The following is a 26,947-nucleotide window of genomic DNA, read 5'->3' as shown; positions in this document are numbered from 1 at the left end:
AGAGGTTGGAGTGACCCCCACTGAAGATGAAGGAAGGGGCCACGAACCAAGAAAGGAAGGGGGCTTCTAGAAGTTGGAAAAGACAAGGCAGTGGGTTCTCCCCTGGACTCCAGAAGGAACGCAGCTCTGCTGACACCGAGTTTAGCTCCGTAAGGCTCGTTCTGGACTTCTGACCTCCAGAGGCATAAAATAGGTCTGTACTGGTTGAAGCCACAAAGTTTGTGCTCATTTGTTATAGCAGCAAAAGGACACTCAGCGAACAGGGACCACAGTGCTCTGGCCTAAGGCTGATGCTTCCGAGCAGTGGTGGGGCCCCCCGCCCACGGGGCTGGCCCGGTCTCCCTAACTACTGATGGGGGCGCCCCTTTGGTTACTGAACTTTACCCCCCTCCCCCCATGCTCTGCCCGGAGAGCCTCAGGAGTCGGCCCTGGAGTGAACCACTAAATGGTTGGGGACTTTGGCAGGGTCCTCGGGATTCGTGCGCACAGGGCGTGTGGCAAGAGGGCGTGTGGGGATGTCCCCGTGCGGCGGCGGGGCGGTGGCACGGTGAGCCCGGCAGTCACCGGAAGCGTCCCTGCTTGATTTCCGAGCACTGGGGCCACGTCCAGCGGGGGAGGGCAGGGCTGCCGGTGAGGAGCGCGCTGCCATCGTCACCTCGACGCCACGGGACACCCACTCTCGCTTTCGCCCCGTCCCACTCCCAGGCCCTCGTGGCAAGTTTCCGCAGATTTTATTGTACGTTTTCATCTTCTTAAAAAGACAAAGATCAAGATGAAAAAGACCGAACACACGAGATAGAACATTGACAACCGTTGGCTCTGGTTGTCGGGCGGCCTCCACCCCCGGACCAGGAACACAGCAGCCTCGGGCTCCGCAGAGGCACGAGGCGAGGAGAGAACACCCGGCATCTGCTTTTCTCCGATGCTCTGCAGTTCTTCTCCCAGACCCGGTCTCACGCACCTCGCATCACATTACATCAAGGCGGACGACACAAAGCAGGACTCTACTCTGAAGCAAAGTGACTGGGCATGTTATGGTTTCCCCTCCATGGAGTCAGACTTCTCTGGGTTCTTCCACTCCTAGCTCTGAGGGCCGGCGGCCTCCCTGGGTCCGAGGTGACCACGTGTAGGAGGAGGGCGCCCAGGAAGCTGGCCATACGCTCCCGTGGGAGGAGGGTCTAGAGGCATCAGTGCCCAAGACACAGGTCTAAGAATGGAACCCGCCAAGCCGTCTTGGTGCTGGTTAGGTTTTATTTTAACAGGATGTTTCCTCTTCATCCGTTTTTCAAAATATCAGTTATATCAATATTAGAAGTGTAAACGGGTACAAAATATACAGTACATAGAAACAATTTTCCGAACTAGTCTATTGCCTAACAAAAGGACGCATGAGGAAGCGGACTGAAAGGAAGCCACGGTCTCTGGTTCCTCAGGGGGGAACAGGTTACCCGTTGGGGGCAAGGGGACCAGTGGCTGTGCCAACGAAACAGGAATGGACACTTGTGTGGTAGGGACAGCATTGCGGCAGAATCAAGAAACCTGGGCCGTTTCTAATTCTACCTCTAAGATGTCAGAGGGGGAATGAACAAGCGCTTGCCCCTCACGCAGCCTCAGACCTGCCACCCAGCAACCCCCCCCCCCCAACCCGCCCGCCCCCTGGGGAGAATGGGTGCACACTCCAGACAGGCCAGCAGAACCTTGATGCCTAATGATTTTGCTCGGCCAGCGGTGGTACAGATCTTAAGAGGGCAGCCGCGAGTACCTTCCCTCCCCCAAGCCGGTGGTGCTCCAGGATGACCAGCCTGTCTAATCCGTGGCCTTCCTCGACTGCTGGCACGCGGCCTCACACTCCCGCGTGAGGCTGGGAGGGGTGCCCTTGGAGGAGTTTACTTCCTCATCTCTAACAACACTCGTCCCGCGTGCTTTACAAGGTCACAGTAATCAAATGAGACGCGATGTGAAAGCGTTCTGACAACGAAGAAACACTCACTACACAGAGCAAAGGAAAGAGAAGCATTTGGCTGGAGAGGAAAGCGGCCCCACATGGGGTTCGTGGGGTTCGGCAGGCCAGGCTTTGTTCCTGGCTCCGCCGGTAACTGAGGGTGAAAGGTTGGGCCTGCCCACCTCTGCCTCCTCCCCTGCGCAGCCCTAACACTGTGTTTTCAGGTGGCTCTCCTTTATGAGGCCCTGAGTCCCATAACAGGGTGACACCACCCAGATAGATCCCTTGCCGTTAGGGGCGGCAGATGGCCCATAATGGGCCAGCACTTTGGGTGGGGGGACTTTTCAGATGGAGGGGCAAGCTGGGGAACGGGACTGGCTGCCGGTGGGCGCGTCCTTCTCCCTGCTGACTCTGACCCGTGGTGGGGGTTCCACACCCTGGAGGGGAGGGGTGATGGGAGGAGCTCGGAGCCCCAGGCCCAGACCTGCCCCACCGCCAGGCCAGCTTGGTGGCCAGGTGGGGCGGGGGTTTCTCAACTCTGCTGCGCCGCCACCCCCACCGGCCCCTCCCTAGGAGTCAGCGGGGCCAGGGCAGGTCCGGGACCCTCCTCACCTGTGTCCCCAGCCGGCCAACTCACTGTCGGACTTGGTACGGTCACAGCCCACACAAACGCACGCTCCGGAAACCGAAAGTACACTATAAAGTTTAAACTGGTGCTACGACTATTTTCCAGCGTTTTCGTCAAGAATTAAAAAAAAAAAAAAAAAAAAAAAAAAAGTCTCCATAATTAAATTACTTAAAATTCTATGCTGCTCAGTTTCACAATCAGAGAATTCTACTTTGTTTAGAGGTGGAGGCCGGATCGTTTGATAGTTTCTCTCCCTCCAGCGATCAGTTCAGCGGCTGGGAAACCGGCTTCCCCGGGCTCCGTTCCCACCACCGCCCTGCCGCCTCCGAGTGGGGCTCTCCTTAGGCGCGCGGCCTGCAGCGGGGCCAGGACACCGGGGCGCCCCCCCCACCCTCGCCAGCTCGGGCGGGGGGCGTCACAGGTCCGCGCCGTCGCTGGGTCCCAGGACGCTCAGGCCACAAGTCCAGTCGGTCACTAGCTCTGTGGAGGCCAAGGGTCCTTTGGAGGCCGGGCTCTTGAAGGGGTCCGGGGGCCCGGCCGGGAGGGGCGGGAGGGGCTGGCCGCGGGCCGGGCCCTTGGCCCCCGCCGCGTGGTTGCGCTGGTGCTTGCGCAGGTGGTCCTTGCGGATGAAGCTCTTGCCGCAGACGGTGCAGGTGAAGGGCCGCACGCCCGTGTGCGTTCGGTAGTGGTCGATGAGCTTGGAGCGCTCGGTGAAGCGCTTCTCGCACTCGGTGCAGGGGAACGGCCGCTCGCCCGTGTGCAGCATGCGGTGGCGGATGAGGTGCGCGGGGCGCGTGAAGCAGCGGCCGCACTCCCCGCACCGCAGCGCGCTGCCGTCCCGCGCGCCGCCGCCCGCCGCCCCCGGCGCCCCCTCGGGCGGCCCGCAGCTGCGCTGGTGCGCGCTCAGGCTCACCTGCAGCTGGAAGCTCTTCCCGCACGTGGCGCAGGTGAAGGGCCGCCCTCCCGGCGGGGCGGCGGGGTGCTTCTTCAGGCCCGGCTTGTGGCCGAAGCCCTTGGTCCGGCCGGGGTATTTACAGGGGTCGCCGAAGGGTCTCGGGGCCTGGCTGGAGTCCAGCACGGCCTCCCCGCTGTCGGGGGAGGTGTAGGGCACCCCCTCGGGTCCAGTCCTCGGGTTCAGGCCCACGGGGGGCTTACACCGGAAATTCCAGCCCCACCGGACCCCCCCAAAGAGCCAGTCCCCCGGCGGGGTCTCCTCCTGGGCCACCGCGGGGCTGAGCTCGCCCATGTCCCGCTCCGGCCGGGCGGGCTCTCTCAGCCCCAGCACAGGGTCCTGGCTGGGGAAGGAGCCGCCCTGGTTTTCCCAGGCTCCTTCCTGGACGGGACTAGGGAAAAACCTTGTGGCTTGGCCTGGTCCAAACAGGGTCCCGTGAGCCTCCAGGTCGGTAGGATGCACTGGCGTGGCCACCACCTCCTCTTCCTGGACTTCTGTTTTTATCACAATTTTGACATCTGCTGAGAAAGGCAGAAGGAGCCGGTATTGTCGCGTCCCGTACCTGCTTAAGGGAGGAGCCGATCCTTCCGTCTGGCTGTTCAGCAGCTACTCCGCTCCACCATGACCGTGAGCCCTACTCTCCCAAGCCTCAGGATCCCGTTGGGCAGAGCCCCCCCACTGGCAGTCATGCGGCCAAACCCTGGGCGAGGACCTTCACAGGTAAAGCAACCATCGCACTTGCTCACCCGGGTCCATTTTCGCTTTGGTTATTAAGGCTACTCCTGAGTTCATCCTAAGGCTGACCACTGGTGGGCACGTTTGGAATGCAGCAAGCATTCTGTGTGGCCCGCCAGCTAGTGAGAAAAATATTAGCCAATCAGTAAAACTGTGTTTGATTTTATATAAATGTACTTGACTCTCACATCCTGAAGTTTTATATCAGGGACCTGGGCTTTTAGCACAAATATGACAGGAATGAGGAAAGTAACAGATAACTGGCCTTCAAAACAGAAGTAAATGGAAAACTAATCCAAGTTTGGTAGTTGTTCTTCCTGATCCTGGCCTTCGGACGCCTGTCTTTGGTAGTGTTGATGGGTCACAAGCGGCTCTGGTCTGGTTTGGTTTTTCCCACGCCAGCAGAGAGCCAGGACGGCTGAGCCTGGGCAGGTGATACGTCCTCTCAAGGGATCAGCTTTAGCTGGGTTGACTGGTTAGGACCATATGTGAAAGGGACAGTTGGAAACACATACGCTCTCAAGAAAGGCTGTTCGAGCTTAAGAGTTTGGAAGGAGATCAAGGACAGACTATAGAGTCCTAACGCCACATGTGACACCTAAAGGCCTGTTGGCTGAGAGGTCAGGGCAGTTCGGCAGTAAAAACGAGGGCCCTGGGCCGAGGCAGCCTTGCAGGCAGACGCGAGCCTTTCCCGCCCCCTCTCGGCCGCACCATACCTTCCGTGGAGGCTGCTGTGTTGAGCTTCAGTGTCCCGTCCGAGCATGCTGAAGAAGGGTGATGGGGAGGGAGGTCCGCCTGCCAGGAAGTGGGTGGGATCGTGGTGGAAAAGTTGGAGTGGACGCCTGCAGTGAGGACAGATCAGAGTCCGGGGGTTAGGGGAAGGAAGGGCAGGTGAGACTCTAAGATCCCACCTGGGCCTTTTCTGCGGGAGCGTAACCACCTCTCCTCTCCCGCACCCGGTTTTCTGTGGTCCCCTTCTCTGAGGCACCAGGAAGCTCGATGTCACTGCTTATTTCATGCAGGCCTCTGTAATGCGAGCAGCTGGCAATTTGCCCTGGGACGAGGGCAAGGCAAACAGGAGTGCAGTGGACCGAGGTCAGGCAGAGAGGCTCTGAGACGTGAGCACCACCAAAACCGGGGCGGGGGGGGGGGGGCACAAGGTATCATTAGGCACAGCCCCCTCCCTTCAGGGGGGAAAACTCCCCAGTAGGTCAGACCGGATGTTCAAGATCTGGGAGGCCACAGCTCCACGGTGCTTCCAGGTCCTTTCCCACACCCTGCCGTCAGCCCCCACACTTGTCCCTGTGTCTGCTTTAGCTGCGGCCACTCACCAGAGGCGGCATCTGTAGAGACGTCTCCTGCTCCGGAGTCCAGCTGGCTGAGGCCCCACGGCTCCTCCCCGATATCCGGCTGTCCGGCTGCCCAGGCCTCTACCCCCAGAGCCTGCTGCTCCTGGAGCTGGAGCTCGCCCTCCTGCTTGATCTGCATTAAGAGGTCAGGGGCAGGAACCGGGGGCCCCGAGCCTGAGAAAGGGAAAGTGCATGAACACACAGCATCAGGGCCCCTCGGCCCCGGTGGGGGACACACATCCAGCCAAGGAAATGGACAAGGGCGCTTACAAGGCTCAGATGGCAAAAGAGCCTGGTGGGAACTGAAGGCCAGAGCAAGCAGGGGCAGCGGGGCCTTCTGGGCAAAGCATGAGGTCACACGGTAGTGAGCATAGGGGAGGGTGGGAAGGAGTGAGGAATATGACCGTGAGTTCTTAGGGCTGGATCTTTGGTCCCTGGGGAAGGCCACGCTGCTCTGGGGAGGTCCTGCCCTCACTCTTAACATAGAAACGTTACATAAAATGTAAGCCCGAGTATCCCCCCAAACCTTACCCCTCCGCCCCACCCCCGCACATGTATATGAGTGAGCATAAAACAAAGATCCCAGATATAAGAATCAAAGAGCAAATGCAAAGTCAAATCAAGAGTTGGAACAGAGGCCAGGTGACCCAGGGAGTTGCTGGAACAGGACACAGGCCTTGGAGGCTGGGCTTTGATGTCCAGGTGTGGTGAGACAGTGCTGAGCTGCCTGCGTGAAGCCAAGAGCCAGGAGGCGCTGTCCCTTCGGTGAGCTGGGAGCTGGAAATAACTCCATCCACCTGAGGGCGCTACAAGGAAGCCGCCACCTGTCTAGAGCCACGGGTGGGACAGCCACCCTAAGAAACGGGAATTTCCCCATGTCCACACCGAATTCATACTACCTACGTGGTGCAGAGACCCTAAGCTGAGAAATTCACAGAAACGCTGGCTGACCACCACGGCGCCCAGGCGCCCCCCCCCCCCCCGCCCAGCACAGGCAATGCAAACCTGCCCATGGGGACACCCCCCCACAACTCAGGCCACAGGAGGTCCTATGAAAATAAACTCAGGCCACAGGAGGTCCTATGAAAATAAACTTACAAACCAGGAGAGCGCCAAACAACACGAGAATCGTGGCCGAACTCACTCCCAAGAACTACGGAAAAAAGAAGCTGAAGGATATGGTGTCTTAAGTATCAGCGTGGGAGTTGACACAGCACAGCCTGTGCCCGAGGGTCACTGGTGCCAGGTCACACCACGGAGTGGCCCGGAAACCTCCAGGCCAAGGTCTTGGTGGCCCCAAGGACCAGCAGAGGTGGACAGAGAGTCTCAGGATGACAGCATCTTAAACATCTTAAATCTTTCAGGGGATGCCTGGGTGGCTAGTCGGTTAAGCGTCTGACTCTTGGTTTCAGCTCAGGTCATGATCTCACGATTCCTGAGATCGAGCCCCCTGTCGGGCTCTGTGCTGACAGCGCGGAGGCTGCTCGGGATTCTCTCTCTCTCCCTCTCTCTCTGCTCCTCCCTGGCTTGTGCCCATGTGTGCGAGCTCACTCTCCGTCTCTCTCAAAATAAATAAATAAAATTAAACATGACAAAAAAAAATAAACACAGTTCTCAGACATTACTGAGCTCACAACTACAAATCGCCACCTCAACCAGAAAAGCAGCTGCCTCAGTGGGTCAGCAGACCACACACTGCAGGATCTGCCCTGCAGAGATGTTAGGATACTGTAATTACCATATACAGAATATGGACCTTAATATATTCAGAAAAATAAAAAGGGGAGCATCTGATGAGATTATCAAAACTGATTATAGGAGGGGCGCCTGGGTGGCTCAGTCAGTTGGGTGTCTGACTTCAGCTCAGGTCATGATCTCACGGTTTCTGGGTTCAAGCCCCGCGTCAGGCTCTGTGCTGGTGGTGTGGAGCCTGCCTGGGATTCTACCTCTCTTTCCCTCTCTGCGCCTCCCCAGTTCATGCTCTCTCTCTCTCTCAAAAATAAAATAAACAAATGTTGAAAGAAAATAGTAAAATAAAAACAGGTGGAATTAATTTTAACAATATATTTTACTTAACCCAATATATCCAAAATGTTCAGCATTTATGTATCTCATCTTTATAGTACTTTTTAAGTCACCAACAGCCACATGTGGCTAGTGCCCACCATGCTGGACATTTAAAAGGTAAAGATGATCGGACTAAAAATGAACAAGAAACCTAACTATATGCGGTTTGCAAAAGACACGCCTACAACAGAAGGCTGCAAAAGCAGTGTAAAAGAATCAAAGCCAGAATAAAGAAAATTTTTAAAAAGATGCAGTTATCCCATATCTGATGAAATAAAATAAAAAAATTTTTTTCAATGTTTATTTTTAAGAGAGAGAGAGAGAGAGAGAGAGAGACAGACAGAACAAGAAGGGGAGGGCAGAGAGAGAAGGAGACACAGAATCCAAAGCAGGCTCCAGGCTCTGAGCTGTCAGCACAGAGCCCAACGTGGGGCTTGAACTCACAAACCACAAGATCATGACCTGCACCAAAGTCAGAGGCTTAACCGACTGAGCCACCCAGACGTCCCAAAATAGATTTTTTTTTTAAATGTTTATTTATTTTTGAGAGAGAGACACAGAGACAGAGCACAAGCAGGGGAGGGTCAGAGAGAGAGAGAGGGAGATGCAGAACTGAAGCAGGCTCCAGACTCTGAGCTGTCAGCACAGAGCCCGACATGGGGCTCGAACTCACAAACTGTGACATCATGACCTGAGCCGAAGTTGGAAGCTTAACCAACTGAGCCACCCAGGTGCCCCATCAAAATAGAATTTAAGGGGCGCCTGGGTGGCGCAGTCGGTTAAGCGTCCGACTTCAGCCAGGTCACGATCTCGCGGTCCGTGAGTTCGAGCCCCGCGTCAGGCTCTGGGCTGATGGCTCGGAGCCTGGAGCCTGTTTCCGATTCTGTGTCTCCCTCTCTCTCTGCCCCTCCCCCATTCATGCTCTGTCTCTCTCTGTCCCAAAAAAAAAAAAAAAAAAAAAAAAAAACGTTGAAAAAAAAAAGAAAAAAAAATAGAATTTAAAAGGAGAAATATTCACAGAAATAAAAAAAGGACCACTGTGCAAAGTTATACTGGCCAGAAAGAAAAACTAATTCTACATTTTTAATCTAATAACTTAGCTTTAAAATAATACAGCAAAACTCCAGAAGAAATAACTCCCAACTTCTCAGTGGAGTATTTCAACATACCTGTTTCTATAACTGATAAATCTAGCTGATTCAAGGTCATAGGATTCGAATACACTATTAACAAACCTGATCAAATGGACATAGTAGAATCTAAAGACAAGGAAAACTCAAGTTTTTTAAGCCACCCCAAGCAAGAAGGAGAAATGAACACTTTCTAGACCATAAAGCAAACTTTAGTCAATTTTTAAAATACTAATCTTTTAAACACTGATTTTGTAACTATAACATTAAGTTAGAAATCAATAACATATACCCCCAAACTCCCCATACCTACTAAAATTTAAAAATATCTGGGGCGCCTGGGGGGCTCAGTAGGTTAAGCGATTGACTTTGGCTCAGATCATGATCTCACAGTTTGTGGGTTTGGGCTCCACGTTGGGCTCTGTGCTGACAGCTCAGAGCCTGGAGCCTGCTTCGGATTCTGTGTCTCCCTCTCTCTCTCTACCCGTCCTCCACTCACACTCTGTCTCTCTCTCTCTCTCTCTCTCGAAAATAAACATTAAAAAAAAAATCTATGTTTTCTAAATAATTCAAGACTCTAAGGAGAAATCACAATGAAAATTAGAAGATATTTGGAACCCAATGCTAACAAAAATATAATTTATCAAAATATGTGAGTTGCATCTACAATGGTACTTAGAGGGAACCTTATGACCTTGTATATTTATATTAAAAAGAGAAGACGGGTTGAAAATTAAGGGTCAGGGCAAGATGCTGGAAAAGAAATGACATGCACAACAAAACCCCTTTAAAAACTAGAAGACAGGGATGCCTGGGTGGCCCAGCCAGTTGAGTCTGGCTCTTGATTTTGGCTCAGTCACGATCTCACAGTTTGTGTGGAGCCTGCTTGGGATTCTCTCTCTCTCTCTCTCTCTCTCTCTCTCTCTCTGACCCTCCCCCACTCGTGCACACACACTCTCTCAAAATAGATAAACATTAAAAATAAAATAAATAAAAAGTAGAAGACAGGCAACAATACAAGAGCATAAATTAATAAAAGAGAAAACAAAGATAGAATACAGAGAGCCAAAAGTTGGTTCTTTGAAGAGACTATTAAACCGTTACATCTATTAAGAAAAAAAGGAGAAAGCACTGATAACCGACATGAAGAATGGAAAAGAACAGAATTATAAACACAGCAGAGATCAGAAGATGGTTTTATGAATGTTACTCCAAGTCATTTGGAAACTCTGGGGAGGTGGACAAATTTCTTAGAAAAACTAGAATTTGCTAAAACTGACTAAAAAGTGATAGAAAACCTGAATAGTCCTATCCCTATTAAAGAACTTCAGTCAGTAGACCAAAATCTCCCCCCACAAAGACCACTTGAGGCCCAGATGGCCTCACTGGTATTCTCTACTCAACATTCAAGGAATGGATAATTGCAATATTACACAAACGCTCTGAGAAAATAAAAACGGAGGGAATACGTCATAGCTTATATCAAAACCAGACAGTCTGAAAAAGTAAAATAGGCCAGTTTCACTCATGAACAAAGATTCAAAAATCCTAAACAACTAGCATACTAAATCCAGAATCCAGCAGTGTATATAAAGGTTCATGACTAAGTTAGATTTATTCTCAGATCACAGGATTGACTCAACAATAGAAAGTCACATAATTTGCCGTATTAGCAGGTTAACGGAGGAAAAAATCACATAATCATCTCAACAAACACCAGAATAGCATTCTATAAAAATTCAACATCTTTCCTTATTAGAAATATCTCATCAATTGGAAATACGGGAAACTTCTTTAACTTCATGAAGGGTACTGATAAACAAAACCTTTAACAAATGTTAGACTCAATGTGAAAAGTTAATAAGCATTCTCTTTAAAGTCATGAACCAAGGATACCTGCTATCGCCACTTTCATTTCAGCCAGCACAATAAGACAAGAAAAAAATTAACCGTAAAGATCTGAAAGGAGACAAAACATTCGTATTACTCATAGATGATAGGATTATCTTTTCAGGAGATCTGAGAATCATCAGACAATTATTAGCAATGTTATTAGCATTAACGAGAATGTGAGCAAGGTTTTTAGGTGGAAATATCAGTAAATGAAATACAACTGTATTTTTGTATGCTTTCCAAAAGGGTTTTAAGGGAGCCTATCAACTACCATTTTTCTTCCCTGTCGTGGATCTTAACAGAGAAAATAAAACAAAAGAGGAAGTCAGGTGAGGATAAACTGTTTTTATTACATAATGATAGCTGAGGATTATCAGTGCACAAGAGGGTTCCTAGTACTGACTCTAGGACAGGAAGTCCCCTACCTGACCGCAGTGAAGGAACCTGTCCCCTGTGGGTGACCAGCTGCCCCAGGGGAGGAGGACGGACAAACAAGGACTGTCCCTGGTGGGCCCCCTGGAGGGGATGCCTGGGGGCAGAGAGGGATGTCACATAACTGAGCCCCTGCGAGAGATAAAGTGCCTGGAGAGGAGTGTTTCCTGCCCTGCAGCTCTAGCAAACATCGGCAACAGATAGAAGAAGCATGTTAACAAAAGGCACCACTGGTAATAATGATTTAAAAAAAATACAACGAAAGGGGCGCCTGGGTGGCTCAGTCGGTTAAGCATCTGACTCTAGATTTCAGCTCAGGTCACGATCTCACAGTTCGTGGGTTCGAGCCCTGCATTGTTCTCTGCATCTCTCTCGCTCTCTCTGCTCCCGTTCCCCCCCCAACTCATTCTTTCTCTCTCTCTCTCTCACAATAAATAAATAAAACTTAAGAAAAATACAAGAGAAAAAACTAAAAAAAAAAAAAAAAAAAGAAAGAATAAAAATAAACACCAGGAACCTAGTAACATACCTAATAACAACAAAAACAAGATCTTTTGGGGGGGAAATTTTAAAACTTCAATGAGAGAGTACAGACGAGCTGAACGGAGGGGCTTCAGACATTCACAAATAACACGAATAACGGCAAAGGAGTCCGTTGTCTCCAACGGGCATAATAGACTGAGTGCAACTCCAACCACAATCCCAGCTGGATTTTTCACAGAACTTATTATAAGGCAATTGAGAAGCTGACCTCAAAGAACAAAGGAAAAGACCCGAAGCACTGGTGTGGAGGGACCAGGCTCCCGCCTCCCACCGCCAGGGAAATCCAGCCCCGACAGACTCAGCGCTTGAATGCGGAAGGCAGAACCTTTAGAAGAAAATGTGAGATGGTGTATCGCAACCTCGAGGTAGGGAAGATTTCTTACTAGTTTACGACATAAAAAGGACAAACCATAAAGGTAAAAACTAGTAAATCCCAGTACATTAAAATCAAAAGCATCTGTTCTTTAAAATATACCGTGACCGGAGAAGGTATCGGCAATACACATACCTGACAAGAAGATTAATACTCAGAACATGAAAGAAGCGCTTACAAATCGGTAAGTAAAGGGAAAACAACTTACAAGAGAAACGGACAACAGACATACTCAACAGGCATTTCACAGAAAAGGAAAGGTAAGTGGCCTGGAAGCAGGGGACGTGATGTGCACTCTCACTAATTAGGAAAATGCACGTGGTAAAATACGACTTTTAACCCGGTTCACTCCCACCAGATGGGCAGAAGCGAGGACGCAGGCATTTCCGGGGCTGGTGAGGATGAGGTGCCGCGGACGTCTGGGCACCGCTGGCGGGTGCCTGGTGGCAGTGTCGCTTTGAACACTCAGACGTCACCTGGAAAAGTCGAACATGCATCTTTCCTAGGCCCCGGCAGTTCCACGCCCGGGTCTACACCTAGAGGAAGTTTTGCGCACGCGTTAACGATGTTCCCAACATCACTGTTCCTAAAAGCAAAAAAGTTAGAAACAAGACAAACGCCCATCAGCAGAAGGAAAAAATGCGCTGTGTCATAGTCATAAGAGAGAAACCCATGAAGTGGTGAAAAGGAACGGACATCAGCTGTACCGCATCAGCAGGGACGACGCTCAGAATCAAGGTCAAACGAAAGGATACAGATGGTATGATCTGTACCAAGTTCAACTTGAAGACTAGAGATGGTGTGGTGTCATTCAAAAAAGGTTCACAATGGCATTTAGGAATATACACATAAGGAATGAAAAATGTAAAGAAAACCAAGGGACTGGTCATATCTACTTCTGAATTTTCTGTTTATCTGTAAAAGGAAGGGAGGGGGATGGGATCAGAGAATGACAATGGGGCCATGGAAGGTTCTGGCTGTGTTCTATTTCTGATGCTGGGTATTGAGACTATGGGTGTTTACTATGATTCTCCAAGGGTCACATGGATATTGTTCTGTATGTATTTGCTAATGTTATGTATGATACACGGTTACAATGTTTTAAAGAAACAAAACAATATTAAAAAAGAAAAAAAACCCATTTGATACAACATAATACTTGCTCACAATAGCTTTAGTCAGAAGTGGAAGGAAACTTCTATAAACTTATAATAAGAGTACTATCGAAAGTCTATGGCAAAAACCATCCTTAACTGCTGAGACCTTCAAAGCACCTCACAGATAAGGATGCCAGCTATCTCTGGAACTGCTCGGCAATGTCCTAGCCAAACTGCTGGATGAGAAAAATAAAGTTACAACAATTTAAAAAGAAGAGATAACTTTTGTGTTATCTGTGGAGGGTACAATTGCCTACATTAAAAAAAAAAAAAAAACCAAAAAAAAAAAAAAAAAAAAACACCAAAAAACCATGAGAACCTAAATTGGCAAATCATTAGAATAAGAAAGTTGAATAAAAGTTGTTTTTTACTAAAGAAAGTCAACAGCAGAGCTGTGTACCTGTGATAACTATTTAAAATGTAGGGAGGGGAGAGTAGGTGATGGGCATTGAAGAGGGGCATCTTTTGGGGTGAGCACTGGGTGTTGTATGGAAACTAATTTGACAATAAATTTCATATAATAAAAAGTGTAATTAATGTAAAAACCCCATTCACAATAGACACAACGATCAGAGAAAACTGAAGCCTTCTTCAAGCACACACAGAAGCCTTCGTTAAACGAGTCTTCCCATGGGTAGAGGGGCTCATATTGTAATAAGGGTAATTCTCCAGAAATGAAATTATACAGTAAATGCAATTCCGATCAGAATGCCAGCCGGATTTTCTGAGAACTTGACATAAAGATTCTGAAACTCATATAGGAGAACAAAGGCCCAAGAAGAACAAAAGCCACGGAAAGTTCTGGAGAGCAAGTAGGGAAGGCTTAGTCTTCTAGGTACGAGGGCTTATTATGAAGCTAAAACAGTGCATGTTAGCATAGAGACCAAGACCCAAAAAACAGAATAAAGAGCCCAGAAAATGTGCCTGTGTGTATGGGAACCCGGTTCACGACCAAACTGGCAGTACAAATCATTGGAGAAAAGAAAGAATCCTCAGCAAACTTTGTTGGGAAATCAGATACCCTTGTGGGGAAAAACATTTTTCATTCTCCCTTGCAACCTACACATATGTTAATTCTTGATAAACACTTAAATGTGAAAAGCAAAACTCTGAAAGTTTTATAAGAAGGTAGAGGCGAATGTCCTTCTGACCTGGAATGAGGTAGGGAAGGCTATCTTAAGATAGAAAAAGCAGATCATAAAGGAAGAAATGGGTAAGTTTGATTCGACCCAAAATCAAGACTTCTATACAAGGCACTACAAACTTAGAAGACCTGATACAGACTGGGAGATGTTTTGTAATGCAAATAACAGACAAAGGGTTAGTATCCAGAACCTATGTAAAGCCTGAATCGATAAGAGAGTGAAAACCAGAAAAAGACAATTTGCAAAGAAACCAAATAAACGTGAAAAGGAGGCTCCATCTCCCTAAGAGTTGGGGAAATGCAAATGAAAACGATGCCGTTCATTTCAACCTTCATCAGACTCGCGAGAGTCTAATGACGAAAGTGGGCAAAGCTGTAAGAAAACAGGTACTCAGAACTGCTGAAGGGAGAGGGACACGCTGGTGTAACCATGGCAACAGCAGAGGTGTAGACAAGTGTGCCCTGTGATGCAGGGGTTCCTCTCTGGGTCTATTCCCCAGAGAGTCTGCGGCTCATGGACACAGAGAGACAGGTGTAAAACTGCCCACTGCAGCACCACTTGTGAGAGGGAAAAATCACACACAGCGGAAGTGCAAATCAACAGACCAGTGGATAATAAATGTAATGCGGTTGCTTTGGGGATAGTAAGCATCTGTTAAAATGAATGGACTTGATCTATATGCATCAAGGGAGATAAACCTGAAATACTTAATATTGTGATATACTGAAATAGTGATAAATATAATGACATTGATATAACTTTCCAAAACCTGCAAAACCACATTGTATATTGTTTATGGCTACATATACACATAGTAGTTTTAAATAAAAGTTTTAAAGTGGGATGGATGGACAAAAGACATGAGTAGACACTTTTCCAAAGACATCCAGATGGCTAACAGACACATGAAAAGATGCTCAACATCACTCATCATCCGGGAAATACAAATCAAAACCACGGTGAGATACCACCTCTCACCTGTCAGAATGGCTGACATTAACAACTCAGGCAACAACAGATGTTGGCGAGGATGCAGAGAAAGAAGAACCCTTTTACAATGCTGGTGAGAATGCGAGCTGGTGCAGCCACTCTGGAAAACAGTGTGGAGGTTCCTCAAAAAGTTAAAAATAGAACTACCCTACGACCCAGCAACTGCACTACTAGGCATTTATCCACGGCATACAGGTGTGCTGTTTCGAAGGGACATGTACATCCCCATGTTTATAGCAGCACTATCGACAATAGCCAAAGTATGGAAAGAGCCCAAGTGTCCACTGATGGATGAATGGATAAAGAAGATGTGGTGCGTGTGTGTGTATACACGTATATACACACATATATACATATACATATATATACGCATACATACATACATACATACATACATGGAGTATTACTCGGCAATCAAAAAGAATGAAATCTTGCCATTTGCAACTATGTGGATGGAACTAGAATGTATTATGCAAATGAAGTAAGTCAGAGAAAGACAAATATCATATGATTTCACTCCTATGTGGAATTTAAGACACAAAACAGATGAACATAAGGGAAGAGAAGCAAAAATAAGATAAAAACAGAGAGGGAGACAAACCATAAGAGACTCTTAAATATGGAGAACAAACTGAGGGTTGCTGGAGGGGAGGTGGGTGGGGGGATGGGCTAAACGGGGGATGGGCATTAAGGAGGGTCCTTGTTAGGATGAGCACTGGGTGCTATATGTAAGTGACAGATCAGTAAATTCTATTCCTGAAATCATTATTACACTGAATGTTAACTAGCTTGGCTTTAAATTAAAAACAAAAAATAATACAAAACATAAAATGTGGATGGAAAGGATAAACACCAACTTTAGGACAACTGGTTACCATAGGGAGGAGTGAGTCTAGGAAATCTAACAAGGAATTTAACACACATATTTTAACACGCAGATATTTTAAATTACATAACACCACAGACACTCAACAAATAACTATTGAACTCCTACTCTGTGCTAGGCGGTATTCTAGGTGCCTGTAATGATCATATGAACAAAAGACATACAGGTTCTTGTCCTCGTGAAATTTACTGGCCATACATAAATCTGTAAACATGAAATCCATAATCTCTCTCTATGTGAAATACATATAATATCTGTATCTCCATCAATTCGGTAAATATGAACTATATATAACAATCTAGAAATATACATAATAGATGACACCATCTGCTACGGAACAAACCAAAGCAGGAGAAGGAGACTGGAAATTCTGGGGGGCGGGGAAGGGGCCACAATTTTCAACAAGCAGAGACCCAAAGGAGGTAAAGGGTGGAGCTGGGAAGTATCCGAGGGGCATTCCTGGCAAGTGCAAAGGCTTGGAGCCTGGAGCAGCCTGCGGTGTTGGGGGAAAGCGAGGACGGTGTGGCTGGAACAGAGGGAGCGGGACATAGAGAAATGAGCCAGAGTCTCTGAGTCAGTGGGAAGCCAGTAAGGGGTTGTGAACAGAAGAGTGTAGGACTTGCTCTGGGGGATTAAGGCAGGAGCAGGTATGCTGGTTGGAATGGATATGGGTGTGAGATGGATATGGGTGTGAGATGGATATGGGTGTGAGAAAGCGTTGGGCTGACTCCCGGGTCCTGACCTGCACCTGCAGGGTGGATATGGGTGTGAGAAAGCGTTGGATGGATATGGGTGTGAGAAAGCGTTGGGCTGACTCCCGGGTCCTGACCTGCACCTGCAGGGTGGACAGCTGTCTACTGTGGCAGGGGAGAGGAAGACGTGTCTGGTGGGGGTGGGGGGGGGAGGAGGTGGAGCTCAGCGGGGTGTGCAGAATTGAGGGAGGGGCGAGGCAAGAGGCACACTGGTGGCACGTGGAGCTCTCAGAGCCACTGCTGGGATGGCAGAGCAGGGGCCTGGGCGGAGGTGGGAGGGCACCCCAACGGTTCAAGGTCAGAAAGAACACCAGGAATAGCACAGGAAAGGTGTTAAGTGAGGCAGGAGGAAACCAGAAAGGTTTCCTGTCAAAGAAGTGAATCTGGGAAGAGAGTGATCAATGGTGACAAATGTCCCAAAGTAACGCCACGAGGGTCCCTGGTGGCCTTGCCAGGAATGTTGATGGAAGGGCTTCAAGAGCAGGAAGAGGAATGGGAGAAAGCGGGCGCTGGAGGACAGCGACTGTGGACAGTGTGACACGAGGAGGGCAGAAGTGGGATGGCAGGGCTGTGGGGTCAAAAGTGGTCTGTTTCCAAATCGGGCATCCGACGGCAGGGGCAGATGCTGGTGGGAAGGATGAGGGAGGAGGCCAGACTGGATCTAGCGTCCAGCAGAGGCAGGCCTTTGGCGGGAGGGATGGCCACAGCAGCGAACACAGAGAACGGGGCACAGGTGAGGCAGACAGGCTGCTGGGGTGGGAAGGCCACGAGGTTTGTTTCTTTTTGTTTCAAACAGTATTTTTTCAACATGAAAATCCTTCTAAGTCCGGGGGCCAAAAAAAGAACAGACGGTGAGTGATCCAGCCTGCAGGCCACAGTTTGCCAACCTCTGGGCAACTGAGTGGACCAAGGGGACACCGTGCGACCCCGGAGCAGTGCTGAAGCCCCCAGGGGTGCAGGTGAGGAAGAGAAGGCTCATGGGGTTTTCTGAAGCCACGTGCAGCTGCGTGGGAACAGGCACACCACAGGCAGATGGATCTAACCGGGATTATAGTTCTGCCAGGTGAACACACAAGAGGCGTGACGGGGGGATGACGCCAGTGGACCAGAGCCCGGGCTGGGCAAGGAGGAACTGAGGACTAGCTGGGCAGTGGAAGGGCCGGATGCTGGAGTCAGGGTACCGGGCAGAGCAATCTGCAAGGAGGAGCACTAGGGCGCCGGGTTCAAGTCAAGAAGATGGGACGGCTGCCTCGGGGGCAGGACCTCCGGGTGGGCGGTGCAGAGCGAGTGGAGGGTGGGGGCAAAGGAACAGAGAGGCTGCGGTGCTCAGAGCGCCATCCTGGGGACGTGCCATCGCTAGCGATGCTGGCAGGGGCGGAGATGAGGTCCGCGGAAGGCGGTAGGAAGACGGAAGGCGTCTGATTGAAAGGTGGGGGTTTGCAGGGAGGAGGGGAGACCAGCACAGAGGCAACATGGAGGCGCAGGGACACCAGTGCCTTCCGGGCCGGGGCTGAGCGGGACGCGGGGCAGGGGCGGGCGGCAGTGAATGCAGGGCCCGGGGAAGCCATCCGAGCAAGAATGGGTGGGGACGCTCCGGGAAGAGCGTGAAGATCTGGTGTTGCTGGGGACGGAGTCCCCACGAAGCAGGGCGGGAGAATTGAGGAACTGAAGCGGAGACGAGGTCTGTCGAGGGCATGCCCAGCCCAGAAGGGGTGAGGAGCGAGTGGGGTCCCGCCAGCAGCCACGGTATTTCCGGGGCTCCTCTTCCCTCTCGTGAATGACAGGGTGGAAACCAGAGAGGCCCCCGCGTAGATGTTACAAGGAAAATGAACAAACCCACGGTGGGCCTCCCCCGCAGGCTAGGAAGCCGGGCAGGTGTCCGATCCCTCTTCTCCAACCACATGGCGCCCTGCCCAGTCGCGCCGCTGTGCTCCGCTTCCAGCTCTGCCCTTGGCACCTAGCAAGGACTCAGGGGCCGTCCGTGGGGCCGTCTGGGGAACTAAACTGGTGAACGCTTTCCCGACACCTCTACGCACCGCCTGCTCTGGCTGGGCGAACCTCTCATTGCGATGGAGCAGCAAACAGGGAAAACACATTTCGTTAATCACAGATTAAACACAGGTAGACTTTTCAGTAACGTAGGGGTTCGGACCACAGGGGATCCTGAGGCAGGTGGGACAGACGAGGCGGTTCTGTGGAGAAAGCAGGCTCGAGCCTGCACAGGTGGGGTCTCCCGGTCAGTGAGGGACTGTCACCCCTTACACCTGTCTGGGGCATCACGCTGGTGATCAGGCTCTTCTCACGCATCCACCTGTCCTTTCTTTAACTTTCAAAGGTGCGGACTGGCTCCAGGAAAAGCTGAGACCGTGACCCAGGGTGTCCAGATTCACCTTAAATAAACCTGTGGTTCTAATCACGTTGAAACATGTGACCGGCCGATGAGATCGGCTCTTGGATGGGGGTAAGGCTGGCTTTTCATAAAACTGAGAAAGAAATTTTGTCTTCGACACACTCCTACCTTCCCTCTCAGTGACTTCTTCCCTCTTCCCCTAATTCCGGGCCCTGGCTCTGTCTGTCTTCTGGAAAGCTAGGTTTCCTGCCTGTTTCCCCGCTGGGAAGTATTCCTGGAGTGTTTGTTGAACAGGCTGTAGGTCATAACTCAACTATTAAAAAACAGATTTAAAACATTCGAGGCTGAGGTTTCTCCTTGGCTCTTCCTGGAAAGAAAGTCATGCCCTCCCTGGCCCTCTACTGTCCCGTTCCCACCTGACTGCCTGGCGTCCCTGGCCTTCTCTCAGCCCCTCACCTGGACTCGGGTCCACAGGAACATCTGGAACCTTCGGGGCGGTGCGACGCCAGCTGCACGGCTCCTTCCCCTGTTCGGTCTGGGAGAGGACCTCAGGCTTGGAGATGGCGTAGTCTGAGGAAAGATAGGAAGGTTAGCTTTTGCCACGTGGTTCCATTCAGAGCTGGGGACAGGCAGCCTGGGAATCCAAGAATGGCCAAGAAACGAAACTTCTAGATTAGTAAAGAGTCCTGGTTCTCAACCATGGGCAATTTTGTCTCCTAGGGGACATCTGGCAGTCTGGGAGACATTTTTATTTTATTTTAATTAAAAAAATTTTTTTGTAATGTTTATTCATTTTTTGAGAGAAAGAGAGAGAGAGAGAGAGGAGAGAGGAGACACAGAATCCAAAGCAGGCTCCAGAATCTGAGCTATCAGCACAGAGCCCGATGCGGGCCTCGAACCCACGAACCATGAGATCGTGACCTGAGCCGAAGTCAGACGCTCACTGAACCACCCAGTCGCCTCCCTTCAAGCTAAAATCTAACGTCACACTTGCGCCTGTTCCCATCCGCACTGAGCGTGCCTTATTGCCTTCAGGTCTGGGTCACGCAGAAACCATCCCAAGAGGAAAGAAGCCCAGGAAGAAACAGCCTCTTGGGGTTACCCCATGTGGAGAGTGACAGGGGCCCTGGGAGCTGTGGGGGCAGAGGGGAAGCATGGTCTGCCCGTATTGTCCACTAAACTGGAGGAGTGTCACCATCAAGGCCACACGCCCCAGTAAGAGAAGGCTAAAAGAAAGTGGATCGATTCCTTCCTGGACCCGAGAACGGTCAGAGGTTTTACACTCCGTCTCAGCAGGACAGAGAAGTCCATGCTCCATGCCTGCTTGAGAGAAACACCACCACGCCTCTCTGTCCGGCCACCCGTGAACTTCACCAGCTAGAGGAAGCTTTCCACTCAGTCACCCGGTGCTCCTCTACGGTGAGAGGAGGTAACGCCCGGCACGGTCAAAGCTTCTAGTGATTTACGCACCCTTGTGGCAAAGCCCGCCAGCACGAGGAGAGAGGTTTGGGGACACTCAAAATCACATTTAGCAGAAAACTGAGCATCGCGCCTTACCCAGGGACACCAGCGTCTCGTAGTTGCCCCGCATCACGTGCTTGTAGAGCTCCTTCTGCCACTCGTCCAGCTTGCCCCACTCCTGCTCAGAGAAATACACGGCCACGTCATCAAAGGTCACGGGCACCTGGAACCACAAGCACCACGTGCGCTCACCCACACGCTTACGGGCACGGCCCTGTGCGCTGTCCCACCCCCAGTGCCCGAGGGGTACCTTGGGGGCCTCCCCCTTGCTGCCCGGGGGCAGCCGCAGGATCCAGAAGTTCCTGTTTCTCAGCAGGTTCTCCATGTTCTCCAGTCGCCTCTGCAGCAGCCCGTACTCCTGCAGCAGGGTCCCCAGCACGGCCCACTTGCCCTCCAGCTGGTTCCCGAACTCCACGGCCGTCTTCTCGCAGTCCGCCAGCTTCTTCTCGGCCATCCCAGTTCGACCTTCGAGGGACAGCAGGCGGGCAGCCTGCGACTCGATCTTCCTCTCCATGGCCTGAATTGTGGCTGCCATCGTCCACGGAGAAATCTTTCGGAAACAAGGAGAAGTCCACCATCATCCATGCCGTCCACCGTGTGCCTTGAGCCCATCTCTGCTAGGGGTTGGGGGGCTGGGCCGGGGGTGGGGGTGGGGGGTGTGTGCGGAGCACAAAGGGAAAGCGGGGACGCCCTGTGCCACACGCCAGATCGCGGCCTGGTGATCGGCTCCTCTGGGGGACTCAGACACCACGGCTGTTTGGGCTGGCGCCTTCCCTCCAGGCCTCTGTAGCACACCTTGCACACCCGGATCCCAGCGTTCACTGCCCTGCCCATTAATCTGCATCTGCCTGCTGGGGCTCTCTGGAGCATCTTCCGCAGCACAGTGCGCGGCCCGCGGAAGGCGCTCAGTGCAGTTCTGCTAATAAACAGTGACTTAGCCCTGCTGGCTCATTTCAGCGCATAAATAGTAAACTGCAGATTTACTAGAGCCCAGCCTGTACTTCCCATCGTAATCGCACAGGAACTGTCTACTGATGATGACCTAGCAACACACACACACACACACACACACACACACACACACACACACACAAACAAAAAACAGCTGGTTCACTGAACCGGCACAAACATGAGCATTGCTCAACTGCCTTTTTTTTTTAAGTATCTCGTGTCTCTCTCTTTTTTTTTTAATTTTTTTTAATGTTTGTTTATTTTTGAGAGAGTCAGAGCACAAGTGGGGGAGGGACAGAGACAGAGGGAAACACAGAATCCAAGGCAGGCTCCAGGCTCTGAGCTGTCAGCACGGAGCCTGACGCGGGGCTCGAACCCACCAGCTGGGAGATCGTGACCTGAACCGAAGTCGGACACTTAACCGACTGAGCCATCCAGGCGCCCCTCGTGTCTCACTCTAATAAACATAAAAATCAAACAGCTAATTCCTCTCCCTCCAGTGCAATCTGATTTTATCCCCTCCCCAACTGCTCCTCCTTAAACTAATAAAAACCGCTGTTACTGCAAATCTCCACCAGCCAAGAGTTAGACTCTTTGACACAGGTGGCATTGGTGGGTCAAGGGGTCAAAAGGGGTCAAAAGCAACCCAGGTCCCCTGGGTCCCTGGAGAGTCTGATTTTGTCACTTGTGGTATCCAGCCCCTCCCAAAGGGAGAATTAGTCTCAGACATTTTTGTAGCCACCCCAGAATCAATGACACACCTGACAGATTGGGGAAGAAGGTAAAAACATGCCATGAGGTTAGACTTTTATATATACGATAACCGTCATAAGGCTTCCCCCAAGCAGTGACTTCCCTGTTGCTGGAAAGTTCGCATGGTAGCCTGAATGACCTGATTGGCAGCTGGGGACCCTGAGGAAAGGGCTCATTTTGATTTGGGTACGGGCTGAACCACCTGACTGACCCACATCTGAAGGTGGGACCGGCCGGTCAGGGAGGAGGTTTAGATATTTGTGCCTCCTTCTGGCGGTGCCTGAGGATGGACGGCTCCTTACAACGTTCTGGAAACCAGTCCTCAACAAATGGTCGGTGCCTAATAGGAACGAGTGAGGGCTCCTTTGGAGAAAGTCACTGAGAACAACATGGGTGGACGCTTCAGATAATAGGGAGAGGAAGAGAGTGTGAGCAGTGATGGGGGCAGCGTGGGGGGGGGGGGACTGTCAAGCACCCTCAGTGCTTCTGTGGCTGTTAGGAGGCCACACCAGATGACCTCTGAGCTGAAGAAGGGCTTCACCTGGGTCTCAGAGGATGGGGAGGAGCTGGAGAGGCAGAGAACCATTGGAGGGAAGCTGGATGTGGGCGGGACTCTAGCTCTCAAGGGGTAGGTGTTTCTGCCTCGAGGCTACAGGGGCTGAACTGGGCTGGCACCCTGGGCCACCCTTCATGACGGCGACCATCCCTTCCCTTGCCCACGTGTCCTTTCCTATCAACCACCGCCATCTGACCCCAGCCTCCCCAGAGTTTGCTCCAGAAGCATCCACTCACTTCATCACCTGGCTCCCCAGCTCCTGAAATCCTACTCGGCATCTCAGTGCACTTGACTGCCATTATCCCAATCTTTGCGTTGCAGGAAAAGGACATCTGCGTAAACTACTTTACGACCAGCAAGGCACAGTTTTCTTACACTTTAATGGGGCAGGGAGCCCCGTATAAGGGCTTCAGACTATTTAGTGGGAGGTGGTGACTGTTTGTGCTCAGGCCCAGCTCCTTACTGAACGGTGGGTGGATAATATGGGGCTGTCCTCAGACTCCTGCCAGGGAAGCGGAAAGTCCATGCTTCAGGGGAGCGGATGGTAAGAGAACTCCAAATCCTTCAAGGAATTCCCACCCATATGATGAAGTCCAGGCATCAAAACCCCTTGCAACCCTTCTCTCCCACTGCAGCCTTCTCTCCCACTGCCTCCCTACCAAAACCGTCTTCTGGTGCAGGGGGCTGCCTTCTGGTCCCTGAACATGCCCCCCCCCCCCCCCACCGCTTTCTCTCTGTGCTCCAGCCCACCTCCCGACCTGGAAAGCTCCACTGGTCCGCCCAGCCTGATGAAATCCTAGCCTTCTCTAAAAGCCCAGCTCAAATCACAGAAGCACAAGCCAGGGAGGGGTGCCAGTCCCTCCCTCTCCTTCCCCTGCACTCCCACAGCCCCTTTCTACTTCAGTGCAGGAACCACTCACCTCTGTTTTGCATCCTTAACACCAGTGTACCTGTCTGCTTCCCCCAAAACACAATGCGGCCCCGAAAACGGAGCAACTGTGTCTTTTCACACACTTTCTAGCTGTGCGATCCCAGGCAAGTTAACTTCTCCAGGCCTCGGGTTTTTCTTTTGTATGACAGAACGAGCACCTACCCCACAGGTTTGTTGTGAGGACAAAATAATGCCTAACAGGGCTGGTGCCTGCCTGCTTCTAAGAGAGGGAGCAGCTGTCTTCCGCCCCGACCTCGATGGAGCCGGGCACTCGGTGTGCGCGCCATCCAAGCCGCTTCGGACGCCTCCCAGGTGCCACCAGGCCGCTGGGGGGAGCTGGGGGGTAGGGAGCGCCGAGGCAGAGCGGTGGGGAGAGAAAGGAGCCGCGGGGTGGGGGGCGCGGAGATGGAGGGGCCGGCGGATGGGGCGGGGGCAGGAAGCCGCGGAGGGCTGCAGGAACTCGGCGTGCGGCGGCCTCCGCTGCGGGGACGGTCGGTTCCGCCCTGCTCAGGCTCGGCCGCGAATGGGGGGGCCCGGCCGGCGGGCGCCGTAGGCCCCGGCGGACCCCGCGCCCCGCTCGCCGGAGCCCAGGCACGGAGGCCCGGCCCGGCCCACGGAGCCCCTCCCCAGGGCCTGCGGCGCCGTGTGCTGGGCCCGGGCCCCGAGTCCGCGCGTCGGTGCGCGCGGGCCGCCCTTACCGGAGCCGCGGCCGCCTCGGCCATGGCCGTGCGCTGTCCGGCCCGGCCCGGAGGAAGTCGCCGCCGCCGCCGCCGCGCGCGGCTCCACGCAGGCCGGCCCCCGGCCTCTCCGCAGGCGGCGCCCGCCCGGCCCTGCCCTGCCTTCTCCGCCCGCGTCGCCGCGCTCCTCGCTGGCCGGCCCGCGCCGCTCCGCCCGCAGACGCGCCGCCGCCGTCAGCGCCCGGCCGGTCCACACTGCATCCTGGGAGCCGGCGCAGGCCCGTGAGGCTTCCTGGAGGCAGCGCGGCCGCACAGCCCCACCTGCAGCCCGGAGAGGCGAACGGCAGGCGCGGCGCCCGCCCCGCCCCGCCCCGCCCCGCCCCTCCCCGCCGCCAGCAGACCCACCCACCCACCGGTCCACCCGCCCGCGGGCCCCTAGAGCCCCAGACCCCCCGCCCCACCGGCCTCGCGCCTCCCCGACTCCCCGAGCCCCCGAGCCCCCGACCCACGGGCTTCCCGACCCCCGACCGCTCGACCCACCGGCCTTCCCACTCTCAGACTGCCGGATCCCGGACCCACTGACGACCCGACCCACCGGCCTCCTGACCCCCCCGACCTTCCGACCCCCCTATCCACCCGCCCACCGACGCTGTCCGACCCACGGGCCAGCCGACCCGCCAGCCTCCGGACCCCCTGAACCACCCGGCCACTGACGCTGCCCGACCCACAGGTCTCCCGACCCCCCGACCCCCTAGCCCCCCTACCCACCAACGTTGCCCGACCCACTGGCCCCCGACCCACTGGCCTCCAGAACCCACAGACCCACTGGCCTACGGCGGGGCGCGCGTTGAGTCACTGCCTGAACCCCGAGCCGGACCTGCATCCTGCTGAGAGCCTCACGCCCTGGACCCCACGTACCCCGAGGGACTCGCTCACTAAAAGGAAACTCCGGCTCCAGGGACCAGCCCGGCCGGCCGGGTGACCGCGGCTACAGGGCCGCTCTCCGTTCGAGCTTCAGGAGACCCGTGCCTTCTCCCACAGGGCATCCGCCACGTCGCCTCTGCTGCTCTAGGTCTTGCCAGAAGATTTGGGTTTTTTATGTATTTATTTATTTGGACAGCTGTAGCTCACGTCTGTCTTGGTTTGAAATGGAATAAATCCTTCCAACAACAGGAAAATAGTTCGGTAAATCCCGGTAGGGAGCCACTTAGAACTTTCTGTTGTGTGCTTATTATTTATAACAAATATTTCTAAATGGAATGAACACAATGCCATATTTATAATTATTTTGGTGAAGAACTTGGTGTGGGAAGATGTTCGCGGTATTTTAAGAGGAGAAGTCTGTCCAGAATGATCTCAGTTTTGTGTAAAAGAAAAAACACACGCAGGAGTCTGGAAGCATGTATATCAACAGTCTAAGCGGTTTTTCTCTAACAGTGAGACCACAGGCCGGTTTTGCACATTGTCTAACTTTTTTTTTTCAATTTATGTTTTTATTTTGTAGTAACGAGAATAGAATTTTTAAACAAAAAAGGAGGCAAAAATTAAATAAATAAATAAATGGAAAAACTCCTTAAGAGGCAAACCCAGGCGGGGCGGGGGGAATGGACGGAGCCTTTGAATGGGGCCCCCATGTGGCCACAAAGAGGCATTTCCTTTCAGAATTCCCTCTAAGCGGGACTCTCCCTGAAGAGGGAACCTGTGCCCCACGTGGTCCAGACTTCTGGGCTTTGGGGTCTAGCCTGCAGGGGTCTTCATATGCCCTTTGCTTTCTCCCCAGCAGCCCCCGCGGATGGTACAGAATGGGGTCATCCCGGATGCATTCTTCATGTGTAGAAATGGAACCTCTCCGGGAGTGGGGGTGGGGGGACGCTTTCCTCAGGAGTCTGCTCCCGGAGCCTGATTTCTTTTTTCAGGATGCCAGCCCAGCTCTTTTAGGATGCCCCAAGCTCTTGAAGGTTGTTTCTCGCATATAGGGATGGGGTGGGGGAAGGATAGGGGTTCTCCAGCTTGGAGCCCCTGCCACCCTTTTGCCTTTTGGAGTAAATCCCTGAAAGGGTGTAGTCGATCCACTGACTGTAGGAGAATGTTCCTGAACCTTCCAGTGGTCCTTTTCCTATATATATATATATATATATATATATTTTTTTTTTTCCCCTCTAGCTTTGCTTCCACATGATTTCTTCCCCTCCCAAATAACATTCCCTCTGCCAGGGTGGGCCCATGTTTTATGG

At 52.2% G+C, this 26,947-nt stretch overlaps 1 protein-coding gene across 4 annotated transcripts; it reads right to left on the bottom strand.

Moving 5' to 3' along the window:
* Positions 1-1,233: 1,233 nt before the first annotated feature.
* Positions 1,234-25,015, bottom strand: ZNF746 (zinc finger protein 746). Of its 4 annotated transcripts, none has more exons than XM_086687420.1 (7): positions 24,735-25,015; positions 21,096-21,395; positions 20,882-21,008; positions 19,781-19,894; positions 5,589-5,780; positions 4,974-5,099; positions 1,234-4,043 (listed from the first exon to the last, which is right to left on the bottom strand). In XM_086687420.1, the coding sequence occupies exons 1-7, from the start codon at positions 24,756-24,758 to the stop codon at positions 2,986-2,988; spliced, it is 1,941 nt and encodes a 646-aa protein (XP_086543546.1). In that variant the 5' UTR covers positions 24,759-25,015; the 3' UTR covers positions 1,234-2,985. The 4 variants fall into 4 exon arrangements, with proteins under 4 accessions (XP_086543546.1, XP_086543554.1, XP_086543562.1 ...); XM_086687428.1 differs by having other exon boundaries at positions 1,234-4,040; positions 24,735-25,013; XM_086687436.1 differs by having other exon boundaries at positions 20,882-20,963; positions 24,735-25,013.
* Positions 25,016-26,947: the final 1,932 nt, after the last annotated feature.

The sequence above is a fragment of the Puma concolor genome, chromosome A2, assembly GCF_028749965.1.
Source record: "Puma concolor isolate L17-30 chromosome A2, mPumCon1.1.hap2, whole genome shotgun sequence".
NCBI classification, from domain to species: Eukaryota; Metazoa; Chordata; class Mammalia; order Carnivora; family Felidae; genus Puma; species Puma concolor.
This window is presented reverse-complemented; position numbering and strand designations above follow the sequence as displayed.

Coding starts and splice junctions, on each gene's coding strand:
- ZNF746 (XM_086687420.1), bottom strand. CDS start 24,758: ATGGCCGAGGCGGCCGCGGCTCCG. Junction 21,396..24,734: donor CCGAGGCGGCCGCGGCTCCG/GTAAGGGCGGCC, acceptor TGTTTCCGAAAG/ATTTCTCCGTGGACGATGGC. Junction 19,895..20,881: donor CGAGACGCTGGTGTCCCTGG/GTAAGGCGCGAT, acceptor ATCTTTCCTCAG/ACTACGCCATCTCCAAGCCT.